Source organism: Drosophila pseudoobscura, chromosome X (assembly GCF_009870125.1).
Source record: "Drosophila pseudoobscura strain MV-25-SWS-2005 chromosome X, UCI_Dpse_MV25, whole genome shotgun sequence".
NCBI lineage: Eukaryota > Metazoa > Arthropoda > Insecta > Diptera > Drosophilidae > Drosophila > Drosophila pseudoobscura.
This window is the reverse complement of record NC_046683.1, coordinates 55,279,059-55,301,123: the sequence shown is the minus strand read 5'-3', so window position 1 is coordinate 55,301,123 and position 22,065 is coordinate 55,279,059. Positions and strand designations below refer to the sequence as shown.

General features: G+C 47.4%; 1 protein-coding gene across 22 annotated transcripts in view; it reads left to right on the top strand.

Annotated features, from left to right (window-relative positions):
• The window catches only part of Spn (protein phosphatase 1 regulatory subunit spinophilin), a 60,561-nt gene that overhangs the window by 5,548 nt on the left and 32,948 nt on the right, over positions 1-22,065 (top strand). For 21 of the 22 annotated variants that reach the window (XM_015187961.2, XM_015187970.2, XM_015187956.2 and 18 more), the window contains exons 2-3: positions 9,910-10,318; positions 16,861-18,350. In XM_015187961.2, coding sequence (XP_015043447.2) covers positions 16,868-18,350 — 1,483 coding nt within the window. In that variant the 5' untranslated portion in view covers positions 9,910-10,318; positions 16,861-16,867. Of the gene's footprint in view, positions 1-9,909; positions 10,319-16,458; positions 16,647-16,860; positions 18,351-22,065 lie in introns of those variants that run through there. The other variant, XM_015187962.2, reaches the window with a different exon arrangement.

Below are 22,065 nucleotides of genomic sequence, written 5' to 3'. Positions count from 1 at the left end.
CGTTAGCCGTCCCCTCTGCAGAACATCTCCTTCGGCCTCCTCTTTTATCACGCAATGTGAAGGTGCTGCTGCTGTCTGTCTTTCTGTTTATAACTTTATGGCTGCTTAATTAAGCTAATTTGGGACGGTCCCTGCTCCTCCTGCCTGACTCTGGGCCCAGCCCTCCTTTTTCCAGTTGACCCCATTTGGTTGGGGTCAAAATTGGCCCCCAACCGACCCTAAAATGTGTATATTAGCCAGATTAAAAATAAACATAATTTCCCTGTCAATTTTTGAGCTTTGAAAATGTTGAATATTCGGACTCCATCTATTGGATTGCCCTCCCCCCCCCCCACACACACCTGAGAAGCCAGGAAGCGAGGAGTGTTTGCTCATGTGTGCGTGTGTGTGTGTGTGTGTGGAGGGTGGGGAGGGGTGGGGTGGTGTATGCGTAGGAGATTGCGCTTTCATGGGCTTCGAAATTGGGAGTAGGGGCTGATAGAGGGGTGAAATATCGGGTGGATGAAGCTTTTGTTTCACTGAATTTTACCCCTGTTTTTTTGTGTGATTTATTTTAAAAAAGCCAACAAAAAAAGGAGAAGTTTACGGGAAGTAAGTTTTTGACAATTTATCAGATAAGCGTGGTGGAAAAGAGAGGAAACTGAGTGGCGGAAGAAGAGGGAGGAGGGGCTGTGGGAGGGGAAGGCAAAGTTTTTACAGTTGCGTGGCGGCTCTCTTCTCTCTTGTCTCTCATCTTCATTTTCTGGTTCTTTCATTCGATTTCCTTGCATTTACCGGTGTTTTTTCTGCACTTGCTCTTATCCTCCCCCTTTCTCTATTACTCTCTCTCTCTCTCTGTCTCTGTCTCTGTCTCTCTTTGGCTATGCATCCTTTTTGGCTTTAAGCTTGTGGCTGCACTTGGATTGCATTTCTAAGGGTTGGTTCTCCTTGAGGGCTTCCTTCCGTTGCATTTGCAGCTTCACGGAAAAGTACAGTAAACGGGCAAACCCCAAGACGGAGAACCTTGAGAACCCGGCAGTCAAGTGAGAGAAAACAGAAGTAAGAGACAGAGAGAGAGAGAGGGGGTGAGGGAGAGACTTCTCCCACTAAAAGTTGACTCAACTTTTGATTCTTTCTGCACTCATTCGCGGTTTTGTCTTCTCTCTCTCTCCTCTTTCTGCTTCTACTTCGTCCCTTGTCTCTTTGTCTCCTCCTTTACAGCTCCTTTTCCTTTCTGGCTGTCTTTGTATTTGTCACGCCTTCTGCCTCCCATTCCCGCCTTCACGGCTGCCAGTTGCAACCTCAACTTCAATGCAACTTCTGCCCAGCCCCTGCCCTGCCCCTGCCTCTTGCACTCGTGTGCCTCGCATCTCGAGGAATGACAGCCGACGCGTGGCCATAAATCAATAATTTGCCTGAAGCCTGAAGGAGAACCAGCAGCAGACAGATTTCGAGGACTAGAAATGTGACAGCAGGAAAGCCTCCCCCCACCCCCCAATGGGTGTTTCAAGCAGATGTGGAGATGTGGAGAAGCTCATTATCGTAGAATGCTGCAGGGCGAAATGGAAATTGGCACATTTGGAAATGTCAGAAGTGGATTTACTCCTCGTACAAGATGAAATACGACCTCGAGGCAAGCCCTGCCTGCCCGCCTGCCAGAGGGCTAGATGAAAGATAATTTCATCTAGTGATTGGAAGCACGAATGGGCTTAGAAACAGGTCTATGCTAAACATTTGGGGTCTACCATCAAATGAAGCATTTTTCCGCTTTAGATGAAGAAAAACTCATGCGGTAGCATCCATCATTTGATGGAATATAATGTGCTAACAAATCATTTAATTTATGTTTAAATTTCATCATTCATCCTCCCACAACAGCGGTCCGTCCAATGAAATCAAGAACAATTCGTTTGAAAGTTCCTTGAACTTCGGTGTGTTTGTGCCCCCGCAGTTTTTCGTGTGCTCCACATCCAAAACTGAACCTTTGACAATGCACCAAACAACACACTCACATGCACAATGGAATATACGATTATATGTACCACAATATAGTATATTATTTGGCCAGACGACTGACTATTCAATCAACGTTGAATGAGTGTCGTCTCCCGCCTCTCGTCTCCCGCCTCTCGTCTCTCGTCTGTCGAGTGTTTGTTCTGTTTGTTTGCCCGCAGCTCAGGATCCAATTAAAAGCAAACAAATAAACAAAAGCGGATGACAATCACAAATAAATAAATGTGCATAAATAAATGGCATTTTCGGAACCAGAGACGAGAGAATCATGATACGGCGGAGAGTACAGCTGCACTCCTTTTGCAAGTGCAAAACAATAGAGAGAGACGAACAAAATGAAACCAAAACTAAAACTAAAACTAAAACTAAAACGAGATTAAATGATGGTGGACTAATGGATGTAAAAAGCAATCAATGAAGGGAAGAATAAAGATGAATTGAATTAGAACTTTGATAAGGCAATGCCATCGAATCACATGTCTGTCGCGCGCGAGAGCGAGAGGGAGAGGGACAGGGAGAGATAGTGATTAATACTCGTATAATGCATAAATTGATTTATAATTGGTGCTGATAAGAGGGAACTCAGGGGTGCGGTGCGGAGAGGAGAGTGGCGTAGAGGAGAATCCAAGTTCCAACTTTTGTTCCAAGTTCAGTTCTAGACATCGTGACTATCACGAGAATTGCATAAGTGAGGAAAATGCTGCCGTTTCCAGTGCAATTTCGAACAGGGGGGCAGGGCAAAAGGGTAGGGTGGAGCGGAGTGGATTGGAGTGTGTATTGTATGTGGAAGCTTGGGAAATCCAGCAACGTTTTTGCTTTTTGCGTTTCTCTTAAATGTTGCGACTGCACTTGACTCTTGACCGGAGGGGGGGTGGGGGACGGGCAGACGAATGGGAGACGACTCCGCCCTGCAATTGAAAGACTCTAAGCGGATTTGTTGGATTGGTTTTCCCCCAAGGGAAGGGGGCTGAGAGAAAATATGGCTGAAATGCAGAAGGCAGGCAAATGGAAAAAGAAAACTTCCTCCCCCTGCACCACTGCACCCCTGCACCCCTGCACCGACACTCTGGGATACTTTTATGAAATATTCCAAAAGGTAAAAGCCTTAAAAGTTCAAAGTCGCACAAATGTTGAACTTTGATATGGGCTAGGGAGGGAGCGGGTGGTGGAGGGGGGCGGGGGGATAGTCTCCACTTAGATGGGGCTTCTACTCGTGTGTGCGGTGGATTGGGGGCTAAAATGGTTTAAAGTCTCGTGTAAATGGAGACGCTTGAACGAAAAGCGATTACCGATTTGTGCACGGGGGAGGGGTGGGGGAATCCATCTGTAAATATGATGAGTATTTTGTAAGCCAATGATAGCCCAAGGGATTGGTATAAGGAAGAACGTTTAAATTGGTTCCCTTTTTCAGTCACGGCGTGTATTTTGTTCTTGCCACGGGACATGGCAGTGCTCTTTGTCTCTGGCGACCTTCCCTATCAAAGTCTTGTTTACAACAGCTCTGATAAGAAGGCACTTCAGGGGGCACCACCACTTCCATTAGCCAAATCGACTGCCTGTTCCGCATTGAAGCAGAGCCCCAGTGTTCATTGGAAGAGCTATCTATCTACTGCTATTTTGCTATCTCTCACACACGTGCAACACCACAGCACTCGATCTCCATAGGAAACTACAAAAATGTTGCATTCGCCGCAGATTAAGAAATATTCCGAAAAAGAAGCGCAACACCTGAAACGAAAATTCAAGGAGAAAAAACGCGAATGACAATTTGTGGGGGGTTTTTTCTCTCGTTTCGAACAATTTGGACAAAATGCGTTAAATTCCATACCGCCACGCTTTAATTGAACGGGTTTTTGTGTTTGTTTTTGTTTTTGAAATTATTTATTTAGTTTTCTTTTGTCACGCTCTCACTTGTGCGGAGAGGGGGGAGAGTGCGCGGTGCGGGGGGGAGTGGAGTGGAATCTTTGTTTCTTATTTTCTTCATTTCGCTTTCATCTGTGGCAAGAAGGGGACAGGCCCCCCCCTTTTACCTCTTTGTGGCGACCAAATGTCTGCCACGCATTTGTCGTCATTTGTCACAAACGTCACGGAGGTCGAGGTGGAGCACGGAACGGAATGGAACGGAACGGACTGGCCCTTGGCAAGCGGCGGGGAAGGGAAGGGGAAGGGCAGGGGATAATGGGTATCATCGCAGTGTCAAGACTTTCGGTCATGCCTCTTCCACATTTTTCATTGCCTGTATTTTGTTGTTGTTTTATTTTATGGCATTTTAATTTCTGTTTTATTTTGTATTTCTTTTCCTCTGTTTTTCTTTTTGTTTCTCAAAGATTAAATTTAGCAATCAAAACACTTGTTTATACTTTTATTGCGGTTTTTCTGGTCGTTTCATTTAACCCAAAAAAAATGATGTTTCGCCACTTTTTTTCGTTTTGTGGAGGGACCCGCGCTTTTGCGGCTGTAATCCTTTTTGCAGACCCTTTTTTGCTGTCGGTTATTAACTTTTTGGGGACGTACTGTACCGGAGGCAGAAGGCTCTGTCTATCCTGCCGTGGGGCCGACGTGATATCCGAGTGGGGTTTCGGGACTCCGAGAGAATCCGTCGTTTGAATCTGTTTCCTCCCATGTTTCATCTCGAGCTATTGTTGGGGCCGCCTTCTGTGGCCTTTGGGGCTGTTCTGCTGTTGGCCCGGAGCTGCCTTTCGGGCCTCTGTTTCCTGTATTGTCGGGCTGTCTGTCGCTGCGTCTGCCACAAAGTTGATTCAATTTTCAGTTGACATTTTCGTTTGATTTCCTGCCACTTTCAGTGTCACTTATTGCCGGCGCGAGCCCATGGAACCCGGACCTAGGACCGTTGGAAAAGTTGGCTTGCGACAGGAGTTCCGCCTTGCCTGTGGCTTTGATTTTCCATGGGGAGGAAAACTCCATGCACCGGCCATCTACGGGGGCCATTGCCTTTTGCGTTTTTTGTTTTGTTTTATGGTTCGCTCTCTCTCTCTCCCTCTCTCGCTCTCTCTCTGTAGGATGCAGTCTCTTGCTGTTGTTTATTCTTTCTCTGGGATGTTGCATCTTTCTGTGGAATCATGCCTTTCGCCATGATTCGCATTCGCACTCGCACTCGGAAGATTGAGCTGTGTCGCCCCGCGTCTATGCCTGCGAAGGGGCATGAGAAAATGGTTTCGATGCAAAAGAAACACCGTCTAGGAGGAGTGCAAAAGAGAGGTAACAGAGTCACGCTAGGCAGCAGTTGGAGGAAGCCCTATTAATGTCAAGTTCATTGCCACAATCCATCCATCCATCCAGACGAGAGAGCGGTGGCAGAAGCGGGGGGTAGATGGGGCAAAGGAGAGGTGGAACAGCCAGATGGGGCGCTGGGGAGATGGAGAGAGAAAGAGGTGGAAGCCGAGACAAGATGGAAATGGAGTCCATGCCGAGTGCAAGTGGCATTTGAAGACCATTTATTTATTATGGTCAATATTTGTGCAATGTGCAACATTTCATTCAGCTCCGCTCTCGCCTCGCCTCGCCTCGCCCCCCCTTGCCCGGCGGCCCCCACTTTTCTTTCTGAGAAAACTGGTTAACCCTGTCCCGTCTTTCGCTCTTTGCGGATCTGTGGCCACTTTTTGTGGCGCAAACAAAAAGAAGAAGAAAAAACTTGCTTTGGCTTTGAATATTTTGCTGTAGAGTTATCTCTAATGATAAGACCGCACCGATTGAATCCATCATAATCAATAATATACTCGTATAATATTATAAGCACAAATATGGGGGTTTATAAATGCTATATCTTATCACTGGACGGACCTCGTGCCCCCGGACTACCGGCAGCGGAATCGGCATCGGAATCGGAATCAATTTGTCAGCAGCAGCCTTGAATGTGCAATTAAAATTGACATGCAACGTGGGGCATGCAGCAGACATCTCTGCCACTCCTTGCTGCTGCTGCTGCTCCTCCTTGCGGGCATTCATTTTGCAACAGTTGCTGCCCCCCCTCACTTTCCCCACAGCTAAGCCAAGACGAGACCTTGGAAAATGCAATTTTCCGCCAAGACAATAAATAATGAAAGAGAGAGAGAGAGAGGAGGAACTCTTTAGGAACAAATATAGATGGTATTGCCCCATAAAATAGTATTCCCTGAATGGTTCTAATATATCGTATCGTATCGTATCGTATGTATCTATAAATTATGGCCACACATTTCTTACGGGATTTTCTTCAATTACTTTAATTGGAATTTCATGCCAATTCCCATTCCCCCATTCCCCCCTTCCCCCTTTTCCCCCCATGCCATTCTTTATTCCCCATTCCAAGCGTATTTGTAATTTTAATTGTAATTATTATTGCAAGATTATCCACTTGTTGGCCATAATTATCCATTATCCCATGACGACTGGGACTGGGGCTGGGCCTGGGGACTGGGGCTGTGGCTGGGGCCTCCATTCCACTCCACTGCACTCCATTCGGGCAATTAAAATTGAAGGCGTATGCCGTTTAGTATAACACTTGCATGCTCCACTGATTTGATGATTTTTTCGTTCAAATTACAAACGTTTTTTCCCATGGCTTACTGCTTCTTGTGGCACGCAAAAGTGTGGCATGTGGCTTTGATTTAAGCCGCAAATCGCTTAATGAAGTGGGGATAAAACAACATAATATTTAACATACAAAATATCTTAAGAAAGTACACGACTTTTTCTCAGACTGGGGCTTTCTCCTGCTGTGAAGGAGGTCTTTGGTCTTCGGTCCAACTTTAGCACCTTTAGCACTCTAATCTTTAATATTCGCTCATCAAAGAAACAAGCAAAAACTTTACTAGTTTACTCTTGAATCAAAAATAAAGCCAAGAATATTTTCCCACTGCCTTGGCCGCCCCACACACACACAGACATTTTATTGGTCCATGGTCCAGACATCCCACCTAGCGGGGCTCTAAATAAGGCAAGACAACAGCCTCTCTCTCTCTCTGGGACTGGGACTGGAACTGGAACTTCTCTTTGGAGAAACAACCTCTAAACGAAGCAAGAACCAATCCAATTCCAGACATTACATGGCATGAAATGTCTCGGAGTTTGGGCCGCGGCTTCTTGCCGCTGCTGGTGTTTCTGCCCCCATAAAAGGTCATGAAAAAGTAGTTTGCTTCTTCTTCGTTTTTTCCATACCCATAAAAAGCAGCCCCAGCAGAGGCAGGCAATAAAGTAAGAACGAAAACAGGGCCAAAAACACACGAAAACATAGAAAAACCCCGATCAAAATCTGCAAAGAGTGCGGCCTTCAACGGAAAAACGAAGGCAAAAGATGCTGCAGAAATCCCATCGAAAGCCCGAGTTGGGATTGAACGTTGTCACATCCAATATGATATGATAATTAGAGATATTTGCACACCACTGAAGCATCATCGATTGGCACATGGCCCAAGCCGACGGCAAACCGTTAAGAGCCGAGCCGAGTCTCGATCTCTTCGTTGGGAGGCCTTTGGGGAGGGGGTAGGGGGGACAAGGCAATAAGCCCCAGCCAGCAGCAGGCTAATGATATGAGAAATCTGATTGATTATAATTGAGTGGCTCGATTGACAGGAGGAAGCCTTCAGCTCCAGCCCGAGCTCGAGCTCGAGCTCCAGCAAACAAGCCGATTCTAATGCCAATTTATTGGCACTTTCATCTGACATCTAGTTTATGCAATGCAAATGTCAAGCAAGACCAGCAATTTCTATAATTATACACTGGAATGGGGCATCGGGGACTCTCTGATTATGGGCTTGTGAGGCCAAATCATGTGACCTTGTTTCTGTTCTTGGGGACTCGTTAGAGCAGACATTCCCTGGAATTATCGGTATGTCGCAAGGTCCTTCTCTTTTTGTTGCAGGAAATTATGTAATAGCATATGATCCCTGAAAGAAGTATTTTTAGATCATCTCTTCCTTGGATATTTGTAAACTGGAAACTTTTTGGAGCTTAAGTTTGTGGATAAATTAAACAGAAGGTACAAATTCGAATGAAGAACTTTGCTTTTTGAAGAAAAATCTATTCAAAAGTGGGGTTAGAAAAGAAAAAGTGAGGTTACAAAAAGAAATAGTGAGGTTATGGGAGTAAAAGTAGGGTTTAAAAAGAAAGAGCTGGTATAATAATTAAAATTTCATCATAATTTGGGTATTTATTATTAAAACTTTTTCATGATTCCACAAATGCATTAATCTTGCCCTTGTTTCCATAATTTTGTCACCATTCCCTTGGCCCTTGCATTTGCAGTAATTTCGACTGATGTCTGGGAAGTACTTTTCTATGTAGAAGACTTGGGAATTAGGAATGTGGAAGAATTAGGGCTAAAAAATAAGTTTACTTGTTTACAAGTTGCTTCATCAATTGCTTGAATTTGTCTGGCCTTCCAGTGGGGTTGGCTCCGAGCCATGGCACTTGCACGGGCACTGGCACTCGCTTTGATTGAAGTCCGTCAGCAGCTCGAGGAATATGTTCTTGCAGGCCAGGGAGCACTCCTCCAAGGAGCTGAAGTGCGACTCGTGATGGCTCGGCGTGCACTCCTTCAGGCAGAACGACGTCATGGCGTTCATGATCATCAGTTCGGTTTGTTTCGTTTCCGTATCGAGTGCCAGCGTGTCCGGACTTTTGCCCATCCTGTTTCCCATCTCAAAATTGTGTTAAAAGTGAATTTATTTGTTTCTATCCAACAATAGTCGGGGAGAGTTGTGACAGTGTTTACTAGATCGAATATTGTGCTAAAAAACTTGTATGAATTCGGTTGAAAAGGTGTTTTGTAGAAAACCTATGGGAAAGTGAGGTTATAAAAGAACAAGTCAGGTTAGGGGAGCTGTAAGTGAGATTCCTATTCCTTGTAGAGCAGCTGTCATAAGGAATAGGGGAAAGATTAAGGGCACATAGGGCTATGTTCGAAAAAGAGTTGAAATATTCAACAAATCAGTTGCTATGGACTGTTACCAGTCGCCCAAAGGTGCGAGTGCGAATCTCGGGCTGCAAATTTGCAGAAATTTGTGATCATTTGCTGCTCGAATCTCTGAATAAACTGCAAGATAATGGCATACTCGTACGTAATCTTCTTCAATCAATGTTAAGTGATTGTACACTCGACTTTCTCTTGCCACACACATGTATTCTTTTCCGGACTAAGCTGCTTGCCCCACGACCTGCCCCAAGGAGAGTCACTTGAAGCGGCTTTAGCTCCAATTCCCCGTTGAAATTTTGTACATTTTTGTTTTGGATGAACGCACGCATTTCTCACGCACTGTGAAACGGGAGAAATTGTTGGAACAACAAATAAATTAGACAATTACAATGCGTTGAACGGATTGTTCATGGGAGAGAGAAAGAAGGAAAGACCCGATCGAGGGAGAGAGTGATAATAAGAGGCAGGGAGGCCGGCAGGCAGGGAGGCAGAGGGAAAGAGCTACTGAAAGTGACGCGACACTTTTGATTACCACCTTGTCTTAATAGCACACCTTGCAAATGATGATTATGCTTTTGATGATGATGGCAATGCCCCGCGGGGCTACTGTAACCCCTCGTACGCTCTTTGATTATCAATTTTGACTATTTTTTGTGTGTTTTTTTTGGGGGGAAAAAGACTTTCTCTCTGCCGCCGGGGCTACACTCGATTAGGCTTCGGCTCTGCCGCTGCTGGCCACCGGCACTGTTGTTGCAAATGAAATTAATTGCTTCCGTTTGCAACATTTTACCCTTCGGAGCGCCCCAGGGCTCTGCGAAATGTGTGGCAATTCTTTTGGCGGAATAGTAGCTCCCTCTGGGCGGTAGGCGGTAGGCGGGAGGCGGGAGGCGGCTCCACGGTTCACTGAACCCCAAAACGTCGTAGAGCTCAGGTTTTTTTTTTTCTTTGCATTTCTGTTTACTGCAGGCGCTCACCTTTTTTTTCTCTTTTGGTTTCTTTTGCAGAAATTTGCATTTTCATCTTGCGCAAAAACAGCGGAGAAAAAACACAAACACAGAAATGCTGACACGGATGAGGCCAGCGGTGGGTTGATTGGGGGCTGACAACAGTATCCACAGTATCCACAACATCCACAGAAGCAGCAACAGCGTCCACACACAGCGAACACACAAGTGGAAGGAAGTGCCGAACGAGGAGTAGGAGGAGCTGGATCTGGGAGGCAGCTTCGAATATCAAACACCTCGAAAACAATGACAAATGTGTGGAGAGGAGTCTGCCTCTAGACTGCCTCTAGGTGTTGGCCAGGTTTAAATAACACAACAATAGAGAGAGAGAGCGATACACAGACAGGAGGCGAAGGAGCGCAAAGCCAAGGACACACAAAGGAACATCCCAGAGTTGCACAAACAAAAGGTGAGTTCGGTGCGGATCAAAAAGCGAGTTAACCTCTGGAGGGGGAAAGCCCCTCGAAAAGTACTCTTCAAATTTACTTGGGTAGCAGATTTTCATTCTCTAACATTGCCATCTTTAATCTTGGAAAAAGGAGTCACATTTCCATAGCTATTTCGTGGAAACTCGTGGAAACATTACCGCACAAATGGTGTTTTAGTAGGTGCCCATGCCAGTGCCCATGCCCATCTCCATCTCTCCCATTTGGGCCATAAAACCAGGCGCACACACGGCAAATCCTTTTGGCCCCGAAAACGCGGACGGTGGCTGAGCGGAGGATAAGCAGCCAGAGATGGGAAAGTGCTGTGGTGGCTCCCGGCCTCATCCTAGGGGGCTGCTCCTTAATTATGCGCACACGAGACCCATTCGGGGGATAGAGCAAACACAGGAGGAGCCGGCAGGAGCAGCAGCAGCACACGACTAGCCCTGAAGGGTCGTCGAGGAGCCTCTCCCATCGCGGCGCCATGTGTTTTGGGTTTTATGAGCAGGGAGTCGCGAGGGTTGCCACAAAAATGATGTACGTAATCGCTGGAATCTTAAAATAGGAGAACCATCTGGTGGAAACATTTTCTGGGGCTTCTCCGTGAAGACCAGGACCTTCGACCTTCAATTTTCAGAACTAATGAGCCGCTGAACCACTGAACCGCTGGGGAGACATCCTACAGCCACGACCCGAGCCCAGAGGATACGAGGGCATGTTGAAGACCTTGATGATGTTGTCGTTGCATCTTTCCATCGAATAGCACTCAAAGAAGTTGGATCGAAGGTTTTCGAGGCCCAAGGAGTGTGCCCCTCGATTCATCCTTCAAGAATTCCATGTAGATACTCGATGGAAAGACACACAGACTATTCGGCACTCCAAAAAGCATCATCAGTGCTTCTTTCTGCTTCTTTCTGAACCATTTTTTGGTTGTTGCTACCTGATGGAGGAGATATATGCAAATATCGGCATCATTCGAGAGTGGCAAACCTCCATCCTGGATCTAAAAATAGTCTGTGCGGCGGCTCGTGGCGCTGCTCTCATTCCAAGCCACTGATTCACACACACACACACACACAGACACATGCACGGGCACTGTGTCCCGTCCCGCATGTGGCATGTGGCATGTGGCGTGCCATGTGGCGGCGGCAAGGCTCATTTGTCAGGCTTATAAAAGTCAATCAATTCGATTATGCAAATGGATTGTTGTGTGCGATCGATGGATGCAGGCACCAAATATGCCCCAGCAGCGCCGCATCTCTCGATTGGGAGCGCCTCTGGAGGCGTCGCAGGCAGCGACACTTTGAAGACTCGCCTGCAGACTGCGGCCAAAAGAGACCCCAACCCCAACTCCGATTCAGATCCAGATCCAGATCCAGATTCAAGTCTCCCCACGGCTTGGTCTACGACCCACTCGAGCGGGGGCTAGACGCGTGTGCAGACCGACTCTTTTGCCAACTTGTTTTCCCACCGTTTAATTGGCATAATTTGTCGTAACAAGAAAGAACCCCAACGAGGCAGAGAGGCGGAGCGAAGGAGCGGAGGAGGGGAACGAACCACAGAAACAAACCCCAAGAACTACATTCGAGAACAAACGACAACTTGTTTTCGTATTCGTATCAAAACATACATCTTGAATTGTGGCAGCCACAGACCAGACAATAAGTGAATGTTGGGGGTTTGGGGCCTACGCGGAAAGGCGAAAAGGTGGTGCCAGTGCCAGTGCCAGTGCCTGTGTCTGTGTCTGTCACGACAGTTGTCACGACCCTGGCTCCAAAGGCAGGTTTTGAGATTGTAAATAAAAGAAATAAATGTTACAAGACTTCATAAAAATATCAACTAAAATAACCACTAAAAGAGCTGCCTTTTAGAGAGCGAGAGAGCTAGAGAGAGAGTGGGAGATCTTTTGGAGTCCAAGGTTTTGCTCTCGAGATTAGAAGGGAGGCCTGAAATGTCTGCCACAGAGAATTGGAGGCCAGAGATTGGTAATTGGAGGTCTCAAGTGTTTATCTAAAAGAGCGGTGGGCACGAGCTTGCTCGGCAAAGGAGAATCCCGACAGTAGTATGAAAACCAAATACATGTTGTGTGCGTGATAACCCCCTTTCGCTGGTAAGGGATGATCGGGGCGCCTCAAAAGTTTCTCTATAGTTCGGAGGCCTGAAAGGCGTCTCCTTGTTCCATTGCGGAGCGTGGCATTATCTTTGATCTTGAAAGCAGAAACAGAAGCCCTTGGTAGAAGGAAGTTGACCCCGCCACAACATTGTGTTCTCTGCTCATCAGGGGAGCTTCCACTTATGCCATATCTTCATTAAGAAATCAGTTTTCCTGGCGCCTAAGCTTTTTTTTCTTGGCTTCATTTCATTTCATGGGAAACTATTAGACCTCCCAGAGGGGGGGGCCTTCTTTTCACAGCATTAACAGCACTTCGTTGGCTGAATAGACCGGGCAGGTAGGCGGCTACGTTCTCTAATTGCTACCAATCTTTTGTGCTCTCCACTCCACTCCCCACCCCTCTCCGCGCCTCTACTCTCCTCGCTGGCCCTCTCTCAATGCCATTTACAATGGGGCCATCATATCATTGTTGACATTGTTTTCGCGTTTCACGCTCAAGAGAGACTGAATGTTGACGCAATTATAACACACATGGCGTTGCTTTGCTTGCCTCCTCCTCCTCCTCCCCCTGCTGGTGGATCGTGTGTCGCCTCCGCTGCACGTGTTGCACGGGGGCATGGGGCACGGTGCACGGTGCATGGTGCCTCTACTGCTAACGAGAGCAATTTAACATTGGTTCCTCCTCCACTGGGGCCTGCGCTGCCCCGTCGATTGTGCAATTAACATTTATGCAAAAATTAGAGACACTGTAAACTAGTTTTTGTTGTCATTTGCAAGGCGCTAATGATGATCGTTATCGTCATCGTTATCGTTATGATCGGGGCCATTTAGTGTGCGGAGATTATAGCCCCATTTGATGGGGGGGTGTCGGAATCCGGGCTCAATGCTAATGATAATTATAACTGTTATACAGCTGTTAAGATTGCAAATTGCAGGGAAGACAATGGTCAGTGGAGAATTGTGTTCAATTTGTGCCTAAAGGAAACTGTTATACGGACAACTACTGCATGGGAAACTGTTATAACGGAAGAACTATCTTGGTCACCTTTACGTGATCTTACGTCCCACTCTGAATGGAATGTACTAGTCATGGGCAACCATTACAATGTATAACAGTTGTTACAACTTGTATAACTGGTGCAATGCATATCACTTATCGAGTATAACAGCCACAATCTGCATACCAGTAGAAATTCCACACACAACAGTCACGACATACAACATATGCAACGTATAACAGTTGGAAGCGTATCATTGTAATCGGAAACTGTATCCATCGGGGAATGGTTCGTCGGGAACTGCAGGGAGAACGTATAAAATCAATATTTTGAAAGTATTCCACAAGGAATTCTGTATCCCAATAATAAACAATTATTCCGCAATAACGATAATAAACGTCATTTAACCACTTGAAAATACAATCTCCACGAACCATTAAATTGAATAAACCCCCAGAGACAGACAGAGAAAGAGGGAGAGAGATAGAGAGAGAGAGAGAGCCAAGGACAAAGGACTCATGGGATACTCATGGTACTATTAATACTCGGGCAAAGCGGACAACCGAGCCCCGAGCCACACAAAAGCTATACGGACTATAAGGACTGTGCACTTGAACAGAGCTGTCCATTCACTCACATGTCCTTGCTCTCGCCGTCCCCCGGCCGTTGGCTGTCCATTTTGTGCGGCATCAATTCGTAATGAGGGGCCGAATGGGCGGACAGTCGGATAAACGTGTCATTAAATCAATATCTGCGAGGCAGACAAATAAATCTGCCAACTCTTCAAATATTCACGAGTACTGTGGAACGCTTGCAACATTGCGGTGCCCTCCCCGCCCCAGGGGCGCATACGTGATATTTTAAGCGATGCTTTTACGCTGCCATTTGTCCCCCGTGACACACTATAATACGTACTATAGAATCGTACGTACGGACGTATATCTATCGCGCAACTCTGCCCCTGGACGATGATGCGAGTGGTTCTTGGATAACGAAAGCAACCAGATCACCGGCTAATTTTGTCTCATTTTAATCTCCATCTCCCGCTCTTTTATCTCGCCTTAATCTTTATCTCCGGCAGTATCTCCCTATTCACGGTCACATGAATTGCTTTGTGCTTTGTGCATTGTGCATGGAATGGATTAGATTAGATTAGATTGGAGGTTTTCCCCCCTAAGCGTAGCAGTATCTCGTGCTTTGTTTTGACTTCTGACCCGTCCCCGTCCCCCTCCACCTCATCCACATCTATTTGTCAGACGTGTCTCGTGCCCTTTCGACTTTGCAAACTGTCATACAAGAGGTTGATCTTTTCACTCTGCAAACTGTCATACATACAGCGGCTTTTCGGATGGCCCCGCCATAGTCTGTCGCATTCCGACCTTTGTCTCGCCGCTCCCCGCTCGCCGCTCCCCCCTCTTTCTCTTTCACTAATTTTGAGCAAACAGGTACTCCCCATTCCATGGGGTTGTACATATACTCGCACTATCGGGGCATTTGTTTACCTCTTCGAGTTGGTCTGGTGCTCGGCCGTATACCTCTTATTGACATTGCGATAAGTTCGGTAGATACTTCTCTCTGTTCCGCCACAGACTGCGCTTTTTCCGCTCCCCGCTGACACATCGCAAATACAAAACCTTATACATGGAACGAATATATGGAAATATTGTGGGGGAGCTATTTCTGTGCGGGGGCTCTCTTTGTGCGGAGATTCATAATCACTTGAGCTAAATATACAGCTCTAATGATTCAATTGATTAGTGCAACACTCGGCATAGAGCGCAGAGCTACTACTGTACTGCGAGTATACGCATACATATGTCTTCATACTGTGGATACACCTTGCCCCCCACCAAGGCGGATCGAATGCCCGTCTAGTATTCCTTCAAATTGGTACCGGGATGGTGGCTGTCTATCCTGGGGCGCCCACCATCCCTACCCTATCATCTGTGCTACGAGCAGGCCGTGCCACACGCAGGATTCGGGGGTAAACTGTTCGTTGAATGTTGATGTCGAGACAAATAACGGTTCCGATATATTTCTGTCCTACTGTATGACTGTTATACATGGCAGCTGTTATACGTGTCAAGGGTTGTGCATTCCAACTGCTATACATTGTAACTGTGATACATCGCAGCTGTTATACATTGTAACTGTTATACATTAGTAATTTTTAAATGTTATACTTTGTAACTGTTATACATTAGTAATTTTTAAATGTTATACTTTGTAACTCTAGTGCGTTGCAACTGATGTACAGTGTAACTGTTATATGCTGTATCTGTTATACTTTGTAACTATTATACATTGTTACTGGTATACATTGTAGCTGGTATACATTGTAACTGTTATACATTGCAACTGTTATACATTGTAACTCTTATACTTTGAAACTGTTATACATTATAATTGTTATACTTTGCAACTGTTATAAGTTGTAACTGTTATACATTGTAACTATTGTAGCTTTTAACTGTTATATGTTGTAACTGTTATATGTTGTAACTGTTATACGTTGTAACTGTTATACTTTGTAACTGTTATACATTGTATTCCCGAAAATGTACTATTGCCCTAAGGTCGCTCTACTGCTGTTTAAAATCAAATCCAATCTGAATACTTTTCTATCGATTGTAGGGCACCTGCAAAAACCAACGTAGCTCAACGAGCGTAAATCAATACTCGTACCGCCGAATTCGATAACAGTTTGAGCATTACCCTATCAGCGGATGAAACGAATACCACTGCAAATGTTGCTTTCACTGTCGCACCGACATTCCACCTCACCCCACATCTGTCTCTCTCTCTCATAGTTTCTCTGAAGAAAGCCCCTCCAGCTGGCAATGCCTTCTCTCTTCCTCTATCTCTCTCTCTCTTTCTGCCCACACTTCCGCTCTTTGCTGGCCCGAAAGCACAAATAAAACAACTAATTTGTTCACTTTTTCGAAGACTTTCACACACAACGTAACGCACACAGCCGTGCAGTCGTAGAGCCGTAGGTGAAGGGTCCATCAGCCATCAATGGGAGCATTAATTGTGTTTGATGTGCAGAAAAAAATAATAAACACACAACAAAGGAAAAATCATAAAGTTTTATGCGAGATACTATCCGGGGAGAAAAGAGCAAAAAAGTAAAGGTGAAAATTGTGTGTGCTTTGCGAAAGTGTCTGTCAAATCGATGGGAGAAAAATAAAAATGGCAAAGGTAACCCACAAAACCCCCCAAAACCCCACGAAACCCCAAAAACCAGAGACCACACAAACCACAATAATCGTAAAAAGGTAGTCGCACCGATTTGATCAGTTTTGCGGATCATTTGGGGCGCGGCTGCTATCAGTTCAGTGTTTAGTCATAGAGATAAGCTGTCTACATGTTTTCTGATATAATCAATAGTTTCCGTTCTTGGTTTTTGTTGCAGCTGCAGTATGGAGAAGCCCATGCACCATGCCCCCGCGCCATCTGCCGTGGGTAAGGTGAGCCAAATCGCGAATATCTTCCAGCGGAAACCCATCGAGATCCAGCCGGTGGAGCAGCTGACAGCCGTGGCAGCCGCGCATGCAGCTGCATCGGCCGGCGGCGGCGCCCCTTCCCATTCGGCGAGATTCAACAATGCCCGGGCTCTCTTCGAGAAGCTTGGCGTCGAGTCCAATTCGAATGTGAGCTCCAGGCTGCTGCGGAGCGGCTCCCGGGAGGACAATCTGTGCGACGGATCGGATAGGTCATCGTCCCGCTCCTCGGATCGCTCGCAGTCGCCGCCCAAGCGACGCACGCCCTTCCCCTCGGGCGTGTCACTCATTCACAACAACAACAACGCCTCGGTGGCTGCACAGAACGGATCGCCAGAGCAGCGGCTGAGCAACAGCAAGTTTATAGTGGAGCCATCCTCCCAGACGCCCCCCACGTCGGTGGTGAAGTATCCGCAGCACAATCTCTCGCGCCTGAAGACCAGCGGCGGCGAGGAGGTGACCCCGACACCACCAACTGGCGGATCAGTGAGTGCACTCTTCGCCAGCTCCGGGGCCGACAAGCCGGAGAAGCCAGAGCGGAAGTTCAACTCGCGGGAGCTCATCGAGAAGCAGAAGAAGTGGACCTCGCACTTTACCAAAACCAAGACGACGCGCACCCACAGCGATCTGAACCGGTGCGACATTATACGCACGGTCCCGGGAACGGGGCTGATCATGGACAGTGGGGAGAAGGCCACGGCCAAGCCGGCCATGGAGCCGCCGAACGCCAGTCCGAATCCTCCCATGCGGCACGCCCCCAATCAGACGCCGCCGGAGATAAAGCCACGGAGCGGAAAGATTGGGAGCCCCGTGAAGTCGCCGCCACTGCCGCCCATTCCGGCGGTGAAGCCAAAGAATGTCAGTCCGGTGAAATTCAATCCGGATCGAGTGCGCTCGTCGCCCACAAAGAGCGCTGTAGAGCCCTCGCCCCCACCGCCGCCCGCCAAGTCGGCGGCCGTGACGGCGGCCATGCAGAGATCCCTGCTCCAGGAGCAGCAGCAGCAGAACACCCAGGCGGCGCCCATTCCGCCCGAGAAGCCGCGCAAGAAGTCCATCGATCTGATTGAGGATCAGACGCCCAACCTCTCCACCAACTGCTCCACGTCCTCCTCCTGCACGTCGCCCACCAGCAGCGCCTCGAACAGCGCCTACATCATGCAGGCGGCCAAGCGGGGCTCCCTGGACGCGGCAGCCACAGGACACGGCAACGGCCTCAGTGGCAGCACCAATTCGGCGGCCTCCTGCTCGCCGGTGGCCAGCGCCTCCTCGGGCCCCTCCTCCCCGGTCCACACGGAGGATGAGAAGCAGGAGAACGAGTCCACAGAGAAGTCCGAGCTGATGGAGCACTACCACAACAACAACTACAACAGTGTTCCCAGGCGTCGACGCAGCGAAAATGAAGGTGAGTTTTTTTGCTTTTTTCTTTCCCCATGAATGAAGTCCGACCTCATTAACGGAGGGTCTCCCAGGGTCTACCTGTGGATGTCATTGGATACTCCTCGGGATTAGCTTTTGTTGGATTCCCATTCTTTCCTTGGGAATGCACTTGCTTCCTTCCTTTCGTGCTTCACCTCCTGCCTCCTGCCCTCCTTTGTTATAAAATAATTGGCAGCTTTTATAATTTGGAGAGCCACAGAGCCCAAGTGCATTCTCAGGTCATTCTTGAAAACTTGCTTCATTTGGAGCCCAGGAAGAACTTTTGAACTTTGTTTGTGCTCGAGTTCAAACACCTTCGAGACCTCTCTCTCTCTCTCTCTCTGTGTGTGTGTGTGTGTGTGTTCCAGGTCTCGACTTTATTGTGGAGTGGCCTCCTGGCTGGCACTCCCTCCCCCCTCGCCGTGCCATTCTATTTCATTGCATCCCACATTCATTACAAGTTTTTCTAAGCGGCGTACAAATCGTGACTTGTATACCACCGCCCCAGCGCCGCCTTACTCGCCGCCTACTCCCCCCTGCGACCCCTCTCTGCCGCTTACTTTGTGGCTGCAACTCTGGCGGAGACTCTGAAGGCAAATTCCAATATGGGTCAACCAGCAGGCATATCAAATGCAGCCCCCCAACAAGACAGGGAGAGGGAGAGAGGAACGTCAGCGACAACGGCTCGACGACATTCCAAGCGAGCCTTCCCCTCTGCCTCTGCCTCTGCCTCTGCCTCCTCCTCCTCCTGTGAATGCAGTTCTGGAGCTACGGAGTGCAATGCTCACAATCTGTCGTCTCGTTGTCCCATCTTCATGGTCCGAGGCTCGTCGTCGTCGGCGGCGGCGGCGGCGTGTGTTTTTTTGTTGCGGATTTTGTTGGGATTCCCCCTCCTTTGATCCCTCACTCCTTCACTCACTCTTCATCCTCCATCGAGTCTCCATACATAAAATTGTATTAATGCCAGATTAAGAATTCAATGATGCGTTGCTCCTCTCTCTCACACACTCTTCTATGCTCTCCTCTGGCCTGCTGCGCGCATCAGCTCCATTTTCTGCTCCTCCCTTAGCTCTGCTCTCCCTCCTTTGCCTGGCCTCTGCTGATTTCTATGGCCGATTACAAAATTGAAATTGCAGAGACCCCAGCTTCCGCCTTCCTTCCTTTCCCGCGTGCCACAGACAGCTCTCAGTTCCAGAGCTGCCACAGCCGCTGCTCTTCTGCTGCTGCTGCTGATGATTGCATTGCTTATCTGTGGAGGAGCAGTGGATGAGTGGATGAATAGAGAGGCTCTGTTTTTAATTCATAAATGGCAGTGTGTCTGAAGTGCGGGGGCGTGGCTCACCTTGATTTATTGATTTCCCTGTTGAGTGGTTGAGTGGCCGAGGGATTGCGGGATTGCGGGAGGGAGTACTCGCAAGGGAATGAACTCCAGTCGATTGGATTATCTGTTGAGAGGTGCGGCGGGGGGCATGGATGGATGGATGTTGGCGTAGGTCCAGAGGCAGGCATTGCGGCTAGAATTATGCAAGTCTAAAGTAGAGTGAAACAGTGGTGTAAAACCTATAAAAGGCCAGCCATTCCAAGCCATTTTTCACCTAAAACATCTAAAGTGAAACTTCCTTAATAGCACTTTTCCTAGGAGTTGTATTGATTCTTCTCATGTTTGCATAGGGCTTGGGCTATTCTTCTATCCCTAACCTTAAGATTCGATGGCTGTTAATCTCTTAACGGTTTCTCTGACCCCCTCTTGCGCAAGACTCTGGCTATTTGCTGCGACTTCTCGCATATTTTACTTACTATTCTTCGGCCGTTGTTTTCTGTGCTCTTTTCAAAGCGCTGACACAGCACTCGTCATATGCTAAGCGCCCTTCGTAATCGTACCCCGTACCTCGTACTGCCCGTACCCTGTACTATGCACGATACACCCTTTACGTGCACCGTGGCACTGTCAAAAGTTGAGACATGACAGGAACACATGAATGGGGAATAGGACGGCCAGTGACGGCACAGGGGGATGGGATGGAAAGAGAAGGTATAAAGGTATCTACAAAGAGGGGGAAAGGGAAAGGGAAACGGAGCCCCAACCGAAGGCTGTGCTGCATGGCACAATTTTTGAATGGTTCGCCTGTGCCGTCTGTCACATCCAAGAGTTTATAAATAACACAACGGAAAATACTATTCATCCACTACGACTACGACTGCGACTACTACTCTCTTGAGATGGGCCTAGATGCGGGAGCAGAGGAGACCCCAAATCCAAATGTGTTTTTATATGTATGTATCTGTGTTTGGCCATAAATTATGTGGACGCTGCCGCTGCTGCTTCTTCTGCTTCTTCTGGTGCTCCACTTTATATCAAAATCAACAAAAAAGAGACATGACGTGGGGGCTGGGCTGTGACGGAAGGGATGGATGGGGGTGTCGAGTGTGCCGTTATGAGGAGTTCGAGGGGAGAGTGTGCTGAGGTCGACAAATATTTGATCACTGTTTTCTGATGGTTAATCCCAAACGGAAGGTATTATTTATCACAAATTAAAACTCTCTCAAATATTGACAATTTGTTGGGGGAGGGAATGTGGCGGAAACTCTGGTGTGGCGGATGTTGCAGTCCGCAGGGGCACACATATACATACATGAAAACCAAGAGAGAGAGAGGAGGAGAGAGAGAGAGAGCGCGTGAGAGAGGCACACACTGTCCGGTAAACAGCCGCATTTGCAGTATATGCAATTAGTACAAGGTGGAGGAACTCTCAGAGAGTGCTATCTATTTGTTTATTGTTTTTGCAAGTTCAAACTGAGGGAATGCGCAAAAAAAAAAAAGAACGAGAAAATAATGGGGGACCGTGCATAAGATACACCATGCTCTCTCTCTCTCTCTCTCCTTTTGGTCAAACCCCTGTTATCCCTGATTTAAGCACAATATTATGCCCGCAAATAGTTTGTTTACCTTTTTCTGTTTACGTTTTGGTCCACCTCTAGCAGAGCGTTGCCACTTCACTAAAAATTGTTGAGAGTAAGCTTTTGGCTGACAGCGCTGCCACATCGCTGAAAATCTTTTCCAATGGGCTTTAGGCGAGCTTTCATTTTCCCCTCCGAAAGCTCTGCAAAAAGCTAAAAGTTCATCGAAAAGCTTTTACCGCTAGTACCGGCTAACCACCAACAGATGTCGCTAGTGCCAACTTATTTTCAAATAATTTTCATTGAGAAAAATGATGGCACGTTTTTGTTTTCTGAGGTTCTTCCTCGAAAGTTCGTTGGCCTCTCCCACTCCGCCGCAGCAGTTTCAACGACAGATGCGTGGGTTTTTGACAGCCACTTGCCGACAATTTCGCAATATTTCTACGCCCCCCAACCCCCTGGCCCGCTCCCCGATTGTCTGTCTGTCTGTCTGCTTTGTTGTCCGCATAGTTTTGTCCAAGTGTCGCATTGGCCACCCAAGAATGAGCAGCCCCCACTGTCCATCTATCTGTAGTCTTCCCCCTCTGCTCCCCACTCCTCTCGTGGTCATCTGTCTGTTGTCTGGTTTTTCGCTTGATTTCTTTTCAAGATTTCCCCGCACTGATGACGTCCATTGCGAAAATGAGCTCGAAAAATGTTTTCACGTCAAAACGCTGATGATGCCACATTTTCGTTAGAAAAAGACATTTTCTTTCGCCATTTAAAAGTAAAATTGATTTACCTTTCGCTGCCGTTGGCTCTGA